The sequence below is a fragment of the Salmo salar genome, chromosome 02 (genome assembly GCF_965601325.2).
Source record: "Salmo salar chromosome 02, fSalSal1, whole genome shotgun sequence".
NCBI classification, from domain to species: domain Eukaryota; kingdom Metazoa; phylum Chordata; class Actinopteri; order Salmoniformes; family Salmonidae; genus Salmo; species Salmo salar.
In genome coordinates, this window is record NC_138292.1 from 46,022,108 (window position 1) to 46,034,410 (window position 12,303).

The following is a 12,303-nucleotide window of genomic DNA, read 5'->3' on the forward strand; positions in this document are numbered from 1 at the left end:
TGGCGGCACCAGACTGGCGAGGCTGGGCTGACGCACTAGATGCCTGATGCGTGGGGCTGGTATAGGACGTGCCAGCCTGGAGACAGGCACCTCAAGGCTCGTGCGTGTAGCAGGAAACACTGGACCGTAGAGGCGCACTGGCGGTCTTGAGCGCAGGACTGGCATCACCCCTACCAGCTGGATGCCCACTTTCCCCTGGCATATGCGGGGTGCTGGTACTGCGCACACTGGCCTGAAGATGCTCGGCCTCACCACTGTACCCATCACCCCAAAGCACGGGACCTGTCCAGTTCGTCTCAGCCCAACAAGGGTACGGGGAGCTGTCCTGGGGCTCCATCCTTGCCCCGCCAAACTGCCCTTGTGCCCCCCCCAAAAAAATCTTGGGGCTGCCTCTCGGGCTCTCTTGCCAGCCGTGTTCCCCAGTCCTTGCCAGAATTCCTCCGCTGCTTGGTCCTGTTGTGGTGGGTAGTTCTGTCACAAGTGTCGTTGAAGTGATGAGACCAAGGCGCAGCGGGTACCGGAATACTCATACTTTAATTTACTATATAAAGTGAGTAACGGGAAAAACAAGAAACAGAAACGACAGCTAACAGATTTGCAGGCTAACATAACGCAGTGCAAATACAACTACCCACGAAACACAAAGACAAACACATCCTACTATATAGGACTCCCAATCAAAGGCAACTCAACACACCTGCCTTCAATTGGGAGTCCAACCCCAATTAACTATACATAGAAAAACAACCCTAGAACCTACCAACAACTAACACACCCCACTACACCACACACAAAAACCCCATAATACAAAACAAATATACCTCTGCCACGTCCTGACCAAATATAATACAACTAATACCTAAATATTGGTCAGGACGTGACATCTACCTGGAAGCAAAAAGGGTTCTTCAAAGGGTAACCCTTATTGGTTCTACATAGCAGTTTTTTTCTAAGCGTGTATGTTTTCACAATGGAGTTGCCTCGAAATGCCTGCTCTTTGCAACCAAAACAACAGTGCTTCTTTAGCTGTCAATTTGACACAGCTCAGTAACAGCCATTGTGCTTCACCGTGCATATCATCTGGTGATGCTATGATGGTTTTAACTCATTCTTATTGTTTCATTTTGCAGGTCACCGACCAAGGTGAGTCAGCTACCCCTTATTTTACTCTGTCTCTGCACCTCAACAAATCTTTTCGACAACTGCCGACAATTTGATGATCATTAATTTGTTTATGAGTGTATTCATTTATGAGTAAAACAGCATAGCTATGTCTGCTTCTGTAACTGTGGCGCGTCGCCATTGTAACTAACTACAACGACGCTAACCCTCTGTCTGACAGGAGTGTGAAGAAAATGGCTCCCCGGCCGCAGCCGCCACGCCTACAAAAGCTCCAGCGGCCCCTGCAGCTGCTGCTGCTCCAGTTGCTCCTGCCCGCCCTGGACCACCTGCCAGACCCACGGCGGCACCCACCTTCAAGAGCTCCAACAAGTAGGTGCCCATCTGCTGTGGGCTCTTAAGTTGGCCACTTCAAGTGCCACTTCGGGGACCACACTAGCTTTAACCATTAGCTATGTTGTACAATCTACAGTCTCCAATTTACATTTAACTCTTTTGTTGTTCTATTTTTCCCTCTATTCCTGTCTCTCCTTCTCCTCTCCCCCTTCTTCATTTTGTCTCTTCTCTCTTTCTCTCTCTCTCTGTTACTCTCTTTCTATCTCCTCCTCTCTTTCTCTCACTCTATCTGCAGTGCTCTGCTAGACTTGGACCCATTGTCAGCCTCCCCATCAGCAGGTGGAGCAGCAGCCTCTATCTCATCATGGGGAGGTAAGGCCTTTAATACATTTCATATCTGGGTTGCATTCTTTAAGCCACACAATATATACACTGCTCAAAAAAATAAAGGGAACACTTAAACAACACATCCTAGATCTGAATGAAAAAAATAATCTTATTAAATACTTTTTTCTTTACATAGTTGAATGTGCTGACAACAAAATCACAGAAAAATAATCTATGGAAATCCAATTTATCAACCCATGGAGGTCTGGATTTGGAGTCACACTCAAAATTAAAGTGGAAAACCACACTACAGGCTGATCCAACTTTGATGTAATGTCCTTAAAACAAGTCAAAATGAGGCTCAGTAGTGTGTGTGGCCTCCACGTGCCTGTATGACCTCCCTACAATGCCTGGGCATGCTCCTGATGAGGTGGCGGATGGTCTCCTGAGGGATCTCCTCCCAGACCTGGACTAAAGCATCCGCCAACTCCTGGACAGTCTGTGGTGCAACGTGGCGTTGGTGGATGGAGCGAGACATGATGTCCCAGATGTGCTCAATTGGATTCAGGTCTGGGGAACGGGCGGGCCAGTCCATAGCATCAATGCCTTCCTCTTGCAGGAACTGCTGACACACTCCAGCCACATGAGGTTTATCATTAGGAGGAACCCAGGGCCAACCGCACCAGCAAATGGTCTCACAAGGGGTCTGAGGATCTCATCTCGGTACCTAATGGCAGTCAGGCTACCTCTGGCGAGCACATGGAGGGCTGTGCGGCCCCCCAAAGAAATGCCACCCCACACCATGACTGACCCACCGCCAAACCGGTCATGCTGGAGGATGTTGCAGGCAGCAGAACGTTCTCCACGGCGTCTCCAGACTCTGTCACGTCTGTCACATGTGCTCAGTGTGAACCTGCTTCATCTGTGAAGAGCACAGGGCGCCAGTGGCGAATTTGCCAATCTTGGTGTTCTCTGGCAAATGCCAAACGTCCTGCACGATGTTGGGCTGTAAGCACAACCCCCACCTGTGGACGTCGGGCCCTCATACCACCCTCATGGAGTCTGTTTCTGACCGTTTGAGCAGACACATGCACATTTGTGGCCTGCTGGAGGTCATTTTGCAGGGCTCTGGCAGTGCTCCTCCTGCTCCTCCTTGCACAAAGGCGGAGGTAGCGGTCCTGCTGCTGGGTTGTTGCCCTCCTACGGCCTCCTCCACGTCTCCTGATGTACTGGCCTGTCTCCTGGTAGCGCCTCCATGCTCTGGACACTACGCTGACAGACACAGCAAACCTTCTTGCCACAGCTCGCATTGATATGCCATCCTGGATGAGCTGCACTACCTGAGCCACTTGTGTGGGTTGTAGACTCCGTCTCATGCTACCACTAGAGTGAAAGCACCGCCAGCATTCAAAAGTGACCAAAACATCAGCCAGGAAGCATAAGAACTGAGAAGTGGTCTGTGGTCACCACCTGCCGAACCACTCCTTTATTGGGGGTGTCTTGCTAATTGCCTATAATTTCCACCTGTTGTCTATTCCATTTGCACAACAGCATGTGAAATTTATTGTCAATCAGTGTTGCTTCCTAAGTGGACAGTTTGATTTCACAGAAGTGTGATTGACATTGTGTTGTTTAAGTGTTCCCTTTATTTTTTTGAGCAGTATATATTTTTTTTACATGAGCGTTTCTCATTGCAGGCCGAGGACTTCCCTCCCTGTTTCAGTTAGTTTTCTTACGTTTGGTGCCTAATGAATTCCACCCTGCTTTCTTTCATGCTTTCTACCTACATCCTCCTCTCCACCCTTACTCAAGGGAAGGGCTGATATGGGCATATATTCAAACCTGGCCCCTCTCCAGATTGAAATTGCTTTCAGGGCCTCTTACTCATATAAAACTGTATTTTTCCTTGGAGTGTTTTGTTGTTTTCAGATGGCAGTTGGAAAATCAGAAGTACAGTAGTTACGTGGTATGGTAGTGAGTTATTGACCCTGATAGGCATGTCTATGTTTATATTCTCTGTATGTAATCCCTCACTCATGTTTTCTCTTGCTCTCTCTCTCTCTCTCTCTCTCTCTGTCTCGCTCTCTGTCTCGCTCTCGCTCTCTCTCTCTCTCTCTCTCTCTCTCTCTCTTTCATTGTCTTGTACAGATCTGCTTGGAGGCGGTGAGTACCGAGGAACATTCTGTTCTTTACAGCTCCCATCCACAGCAGAGCATGACAACTGCTAGGATTTACACCTGAAGTTATGATTAACACCTATCTGGAGGCTTAGGCCACATTCCAGGCTGACTGCATTAAACACCTGGATAGGGGTTTAACATATCAGCTAACCACATCATCAGCTAGCCACATCATATGATATAGCAATCTGATACCGACTGCGCAGTCAATGGCATTGATGCAATGATGTACTGCAATGTGGTCGGTCTGGAAGTGATCATTGTATCTGTGGTTCACTGTGCTTTCAGTGCATGACTCCAGCTGTAGACCTAGGATCTGAGAGGATCAGCCTTCTTATTATTCTTGCTCTGTGATCTCTAACAATGTCTCTTAAGGTGTAACATATTCCTCTCCAACACTTCTCTATTACCACTGTTTTCTTTGACATATCTTACGCTTATCTTCTTTTTCTCAACGCAATCTCTCTACTTCTCTCTCCCTGTTATATTCCCCCTGTTCCTCTATCCTGTTGTGATTGGGGGTGGGTTGGGTGGGGATGGATGGGGGGGGGTGTAGGCTTAGATACCCCCGCTGATCCAACTAGCACCTCTGAGCCAGCCGCTGTTGCTGCTGATGCTGCAGCCGCTCCGGCTGCCACGCCCACAGCGGCCCATACGGATGGCCCCGCCGCGCCCTCTGTGGCCCCCACTGTGGTGCTGCCCGTGCCCGCCACCACCACCTCAGACATGGATCTGTTCGGAGGTCAGTGGGGGTCAGCCTCATGGGAGGGATCATCATGGCAGACTTGACTACACAGTAGCCGCCTGCTTGTTCGTAACAACCGCTGACATGCTCACATGTAGTTACACCACCTGGTTCTCCCACTCTCACATTTACGAGTTTCAGTATACACTCTACATACACCTTAACAAAAAACATTATGTTCATGATATTCTGTATTTGTGCCAAATTCTACTTGGATAGTTATTGGCATAGTTACTGACATCTAATAAGGACACTCATTTCCAAATGTTCCATCTCGCCAAACAATGATTATCTTGACAGATTATTCATTATTTGGGCACTACATCAGTCAGTCAATTATTTATCCAAGACAGCAAGCAGGTGAGGAAGTGTTTGCTCTGCGCTGTATGGAGAACAGTAGAAACTGTAGTCCGTACTCGGCATATCTCCTCTTTTCACTATCATTTCTAATAGTAGATATACGGAATTAAATCCCCTATCAAAATTGTATAGCAAAGTGTGGGCCTCTTTTCCATGGAAAAAAAGCCTCTGTCGATGAGAGACGTTGCTTTGCCCATCGCTGAGCTTGGCATTTCCTGTCACACAGTACAAGCTTATGATAGCGTTATGTTATCTCTTCACTTTCCCAGCGTGTACAAACATTGTGCACACTGAATGCAGCTTTATGCAGCCTGGAAAGTACAAGCCCTATCCATATGATACTAATAAGATCAGCAATTTCGCCAATACATCTTGTTTTCTCTGTTTTCTCCTAATGCTGATCTCTCATCTTTCTGTTTCTCTCATTCTCTCTATTCCCCTGCTCTTTATTTACCTCCTCGTCTCTCTTTCTCCTGCCTCCCCCTGTTTCTCTCTGGGTGTTGTGTTGTGGTTTGTGTCCGCTGCCCCCTCCTCTCATGTCCGGTACTCCAGATGCGTTTGCACCCTCCCCAGGTGACGGCCCGCCCAGCAGGGCGCCTGCTGCTGATGCATGTGCTGGATCTGGTGGGTGATAACACTGCTCAGTGTGTATGTGTGCGTGTGTGCGCACGTGCATGTGTTTCAGTGAGCATATGCTTGTACGTGTGTGCACTCTTCCAACACACGTGTGTGTGTTTGTGCAAGAGTGTATGTGTGAGATCCTGAAGCTTGGGTAGCTCAAAGCTGCTTCTGCTACCATATGGGACAGTAGTAAATCATCTGACACATTGCATTGGGGCCTACCGTCCCGACCCTAATCCCACTCCTGGGGGCCCAAGCCTCGGCCTCCCTCCGCCACTCAGCCCTGCTTCAGAACAGTCCCCCTGCTTCTCTCACCTCGTAATATTCACCTGGTGATGAATACTCGAGTAAAACACAGTTGTATAATTTTCGCCCAAATCCTAGAATTGTTTATATTTCATGTAAGTGATACCACTTCATACTAACTGACCATCTTTATTTACCCTGTTTTGTTTCTCTCTTTGGCCTGAATGTGTAAGTATTAATCGACTACTGTAGAAGTCCAAAAGTACGGTGTGTGTAATTCACATGTCTCCATTACTGTGTGTGTGTAGGGCTTTGGTCTTACAGCTTAGAGTAGTAGGACAGTTTTACATTGAATTACGCATATTTTTCTACATTAACTTTATTCTGCACCTTTATCATGTATTTGGATTCTATGTAGACAGAGCTTATTAGTGTGGAAGCAGATTCATGCCAAAATGTTATTATTTGTATTTGTTTTGGTATGATTCTGCTTCCATGTGTGTATACTAGTTCTAGTGTAACCATTAGACTTCGCCCTCTGTGGCCTGTCTATTTAACTACAGTATTTACCAAACCAGCTGTAGCTCATTCCCTTTAATGAGTCTGAGTGTGAGACAGGGAGTATTCTAACCTGTGGCTGTAGTACAAGGTTAATGATTTATTTTCTTTACTTCCCCCTAAACCTCATTATGGAAGCTCCTCTAGACTCACAATAATATGTATTTTACAGTGTTTGTTGTTTTAACAAACTCTCAACTCCCCCTACTCTCTTCCCCTCCCTTCCTCCCCTCTCTGGTCATATCCCTTAAACTCCCTAACCCCCGTCCTCCGCCCTCCCCCTTCTCCCCTCCTCCTGAAGACCCCTTCGCTCCATCGGAGGGGAGTGCGAACATGGCTCCAGAGATGGACCTCTTTGCTATGAAGTTCGATAACACGCTGGCTGACCCAGAAGCAGCCAGCCCCACCTCTAGTGCAGTGCCTATCATCGTCGCCCCCATCGAGCCCCCTGCTGCCACTCCCGTTCCCTCCACTACCGCCAGCACTGAGTCTGCAGCTGCCCCCGCCCCTGCCATCCCCACTCTAGACCTCTTTGGTGGTAAAGTTCACATTCTACTTCGCACACTGCATTGCTCTGCGCTATGTCAATGATAACGATGCTACAGCAACTTCCCTACATTTTAGATTTGTTTTTATAATTATGTTTTTTTCACATTTTGACCGCCCCTGCAAATGAGAAATTAAATGGATATGATGATGGGTACAGTATATGGATCTATCAAATTATGATTCTTCTCTGCATCATTCCTGTGCAGACAAGGAGTAAATACACAGATCTCAAAACTGGATGCCTTCTAATGGTATACTACATCTATTGAAACTAACAGTAACACTTTACTTCAAAGAATGCCGTTATCGTGTATTGTAAGATGTCATGAGCGTACATGACTATGAGCCCCTTATAATGTCTTATAATCATTTTATAATGATCGTGACTAAATAACAGCCAGAATGAGTCAGTTGAAATATGAGACAAAACACATTATAGGGCTTATTATTAGACATTATAAAGCCTCAGACATGCTTATAGCAGGTTTTGAAGCATTATACCTGCAGGCTGTTACAAAATAAACCTTTTCAGTTGTCAGTAAATCGATGTGAGGCCATTATTTGTATAAGCTTCCAGAGGCATTGATTAAGTAATCTGTCAGCACCAGATATTGGCCTGTCAACTGTTTACATTCATAGGGTTGGCTCAACGTGTTGCGATTTCAACCCCAATCATGAACCATTATAGTCAGTCAAAGCTAGAGGGAAGTAAGCAGAGTTGTGTTTAGTAGGGAGAAAATGATTTGAGGTATTACCTGAACGTGTTTAATAAGAACGCACATTTTCATTTTCGGTTGCAAAAGTGTTTGATACTGACACTGAACTTGACCTAGTTGTTATAGTCACTCTTGCTGCAGTGTGCCTGCATGACAACCTTTGCTTTCTTCACCTCCAACCTCTGACCAAGGTTGTACATATCAACACCCTTCATTTGAGCATATCTTCATTTTATCTTTCACCTGATTTTAGTTAATCCTTTCCTTCGTTTTCAATAATCAGTTTGCAATTAAAAGATGAATCGGTAACACTTTGTAACAACTTTCATGAATAAGCAAGTATAAAGTAATGCAATGCTTATTCTTCTTTTTTTTTATTTTGGCTTTTTTTTTGCTTTTCTCCGTTTCCCTCTGAACTAATGCTGTATAGATTGTAAACTGACTGTAACTGTGTGTCCTTGTTTATAGATTCTATGTTTGATTCTATTCCTGAGAAAAGCCCTACTGCAGAAAAAGCTGATGCTGCTGTCACTCCTAGCGTAGACCTATTTGGGACAGGTACAGGATGTGGATTGCTTTCTTTTTTTTGGAACCTCTTCTTCATCTCTTCTGTCCTTCCTCCTCAACCATCTGTTTTACCACACGTCTTGGTTTGTCCCCATAGTGGTATGCTTCCTGTGCATGCACCCAATCCAGGGTTGGGCCAATTTGAATTGAAGTCAGTCAATTCAGGAAGTGATTTGAATTGAACATTCAAAATTGGTGAATTGTTTGAAACAAATAGCTTCTTCTTTTCAGTTTAATGAGAATTCATTCATTTAATTTATTTTAAATTATTACATCGGAATTTCATTTTACTTCCTGTACTGAGTGACTTCGAATTGATCCCAACCCTGAACCCACTGGCTTAATAACAGTAACTCCTACCACAGCTTTCACTCTCTCTGTTATGCTAATGCTCCTCTGTGCTCTTCTACTTCACTCGTCCTACTTCCTCAACCTTCTTCCTCGGGTGTTTCCCTGGAAGATCTCCCTACTATCTCTCGCGGGCCCTCTCCTTTGCCTCCCGAGGCCAATGCTGATGAAGACCTCCTGTCTGGTGTGACTGGTGAGTTACACTATCTGCCCACTGTGCTAAGCTGACCTCACTTCATGATCACCTATGGGCATACTTCCTGTATCTCCAACTCTGCCTGCATGACTACAGCATGCAGTAGTACAAGCTTGGTAATGCACTTCCCTGTCAGCCTGTCAATCAATGTCTCTCTTCAGGAAGTGACCGGAACTTTTTTTGTGATCAGAAGAAACACAATCATTTTTCAATGATTCAAAAGTTTGGGGTCACTTAGAAATATCCTTGTTTTTAAAAGAAAAACATTTTTTTTTGTCCATTAAAATAACATCAAATTGATCAGAAAGACAGTGTAGACATTGTTTTCGGCTGATTTTTTATGGAATATCTACACCAGTCTCAATGTCAACAGTAAAGAGGTGACTCCGGGATGCTGGCCTTCTAGGCAGAGCTCCCCTGTCTAGTGTCTGTGTTCTTCTGCCCATCTTAATCTTTTATTTTTATTGGCCAATCTGAGATATGGCTTTTTCTTTGCAACTCTGCCTAGAAGGCCAGTATCCCGGAGTCACCTCTTCACTGTTTTAAAATATTTTTTATTTTACCTTTATTTAACCAGGTAGGCTTGTTGAGAACAAGTTCTCATTTACAACTGCGACCTGGCCAAGATAAAGCAAAGCAGTGCGACAAAAACAACAACAGAGTTATACATGGAATAAACAAACATGCAGTAGATAATACAATAGAAAGGTCTATATACAGTGTGTGCAAACGAGGTAGGATAAGGAAGGTAAGGCAATAAATAGGCCATAGTGGCAAAATAATTACAATATAGCAATTAAACACTGGAGTGATAGATGTGCAGAAGATGAGTGTGCAAGTAGAGATACTGGGATGCAAAGGAGCAAAATAAATGAAATAAATAACAGTATGGGGGATGAGGTAGTTGGATGGGATATTTACAGATGGGCTATGTACAGGTGCAGTGATTTGTGAGCTGCTCTGACAGCTGGTGTGTCCCGTCCTGACCAGTAATAGGGGTTAATTGTTATTGTAGTTTGGTCAGGACGTGGCAGAGGGTATTTGTTTTATGTGGCTCAGGGTGGTGGTTTGTTTAGAAGGGTGTTTGATTTATTATTTCCGGGTTTTGGGTTATGTTCTATGTTTTTGTATTTCTATGTTCTTTCTAGTTTAGTATTTCTATGTTTAGGTATTGGGTGTTGGACTCTCAATTGGAGGCAGGTGTTTCCTAGTTGCCTCTGATTGAGAGTCCTATAATTAGGTATGTGTTTGTGTTTGGAGTTTGTGGGAGATTGTGCTAGGTATAGCTTAGTTGCCTTACCAGCCTGTTATGTGTCATTGTGTTTTGTGTACGTGTTTATTTTGGTTTCCCTTCTTTTCCTAAATAAAGAAGATGAGTACACATGATCCCACTGCGTTTTGGTCCGACAATGATTTTTCCTTATCGTCTGACGAAGAAGAATGTGACAGAATCTCCCACCAACCAAGGACCAAGCAGCGGGGTAAGGAGCAACGGGATAATAATATGGATTATCGGGAAAAGTGGACGTGGGAGGTGATTATGGCCAGAGAGGGCCCATGGAGAAAGTGGAGCCAAGACCGGGAACGCTACAGGGGAACACGACTGGCGTTTAAGCCGGAGAGGCACCACCAAGAAGTTTCTTGGGGGGGGGGGGGGGCACACGGGTAGTTTGGCTGGACCAGGCAGTAGACCTAAGCCAGCTCCCCGTGCTTTTTATGGGAAGCGTTTGGAGTGGAGAGCGCCGAGGTATGCGGAAGTGCGCACGATCTCGCCCATACGCACGCACAGTCCGGTGCGAGTGATCCCAGCCCCTCGCAAGTGCCGTGCTAGAGTGGGCATCCAGCCTGGTAGGAGGATGCCTGCGTAGCGCATCTGGTCACCGGTGCGCCTCCTAGGTCCAGGCTACCCTACGCCCGCTCTACACACGGCAACCATCAGGCCCCTGCACAGCCCAGTTCGCCCTGTACTAGCACTCCGCTCGTACAGGACTACTAGTTCCATCCAGCCAGGACGGGTTGTGCAGGAGGTGCGATCGAGACCGCCAGTGCGCCTCCACGGCCCGATACCTCCAGTACCAGCACCACGCATCAGGCTTCCAGTGCGTCAGCCCAGTCCAACTCAGCCTGTTCCTGCTCCCCGCACTAGCCCTGAAGTGCTTGTCCCCAAACTGGCACATCCGGTACCAGCACCACTCATCAGCCTTCCAGTGCATCAATCCAGTCCCGAGCTTCCGACGACAGTACTCAGTCCAGAGTATCCGGCAACAGTGTCCAGTCCAGAGTATCCGGCAACAGTGTCCAGTCCAGAGTATCCGGCAACAGTGTCCAGTCCAGAGTATCCGGCAACAGTGTCCAGTCCAGAGTATCCGGCAACAGTGTCCAGTCCAGAGTATCCGGCAACAGTGTCCAGTCCAGAGTATCCGGCAACAGTGTCCAGTCCAGAGTATCCGGCAACAGTGTCTGCCTATAGTCTGGAGCTTCCAGAGTTGGCCTACAGTCCGGAGCCCCCAGAGACGTTATACAGCCCTGAGCATTATGCAGGGGTGGACAGGTTGGGTGGGGGTTGTAGACCGGAACCTGAGCCACCTCCAGTATTAGGTGGGTTGGCGGGGGGGGGGGGGGGGGTTGGGGTGTTGCACGAGTGCCGTCGATGACGGCAGCCACCCTCCCTTCCCTCCCTTTAGTTTAGGGGGTATTTTGTTTATTCATGTGAGGTGCATCTATGTTTAGGTGTTGGACTCACAATTGGAGGCAGGTGTTTCCTAGTTGCCTCTGATTGAGAGTCCTATAATTAGGTATGTGTTTTTGTGTTGGGAGTGTGTGGGAGATTGTGCTAGGTATAGCTTAGTTGCCTTACCAGCCTGTTATGCGTCATTGTGTTTTGTGTCCGTGTTTATTTTGGTTTCCCTTCTTTTCCTAATTAAAGAAGATGAGTACACATGATCCCGCTGCGTTTTGGTCCGACAATGATTTTTCCTTATCGTCTGACGAAGAAGAGTGTGACATGGTGCTTAAAGTTAGTGAGGGAGATATGAGTCTCTAGCTTCAGTGATTTTTTTTTTCAGTTCGTTCCAGTCATTGGCAGCAGAGAATTGGAAGGAAAGGCGGCCAAAAGAGGAATTGGCTTTGGGGGTGACCAGTGAGATATACCTGCTGGAGCGCGTGCTACGGGTGGGTGCTGCAATGGTGACCAGTGAGCTGAGATAAGGCGGGGCTTTACCTAGCAAAGACTTATAGATGACCTGGAGCCAGTGGGTTTGGCGACGAATATGAAGCGAGGGCCAGCCAATGAGAGCATACAGGTCGCAGTGGTGGGTAGTATATGGGGCTTTGGTGACAAAACGGATGGCACTGTGATAGACTGCATCCAATTTGCTGAGTAGAGTGTTGGAGGCTATTTTGTAAATGACATCGCCGAAGTCAAGGATCAGTAGG

The 12,303-nt window shown here is 46.5% G+C and overlaps 1 protein-coding gene across 5 annotated transcripts in view; it reads left to right on the top strand.

Moving 5' to 3' along the window:
- LOC106583925 (clathrin coat assembly protein AP180) overlaps window positions 1-12,303 on the top strand; it is a 65,094-nt gene that overhangs the window by 42,705 nt on the left and 10,086 nt on the right. For 3 of the 5 annotated variants that reach the window (XM_082963528.1, XM_082963530.1, XM_014168633.3), the window contains exons 11-19: window positions 1,131-1,143; window positions 1,343-1,491; window positions 1,751-1,827; window positions 3,931-3,945; window positions 4,519-4,704; window positions 5,620-5,691; window positions 6,794-7,030; window positions 8,226-8,315; window positions 8,785-8,865. In XM_082963528.1, coding sequence (XP_082819654.1) covers window positions 1,131-1,143; window positions 1,343-1,491; window positions 1,751-1,827; window positions 3,931-3,945; window positions 4,519-4,704; window positions 5,620-5,691; window positions 6,794-7,030; window positions 8,226-8,315; window positions 8,785-8,865 — 920 coding nt within the window. The remainder of the gene's footprint in view (window positions 1-1,130; window positions 1,144-1,342; window positions 1,492-1,750; window positions 1,828-3,930; window positions 3,946-4,518; window positions 4,705-5,619; window positions 5,692-6,793; window positions 7,031-8,225; window positions 8,316-8,784; window positions 8,866-12,303) is intronic. The other 2 variants (XM_082963531.1, XM_082963533.1) reach the window with 2 other exon arrangements.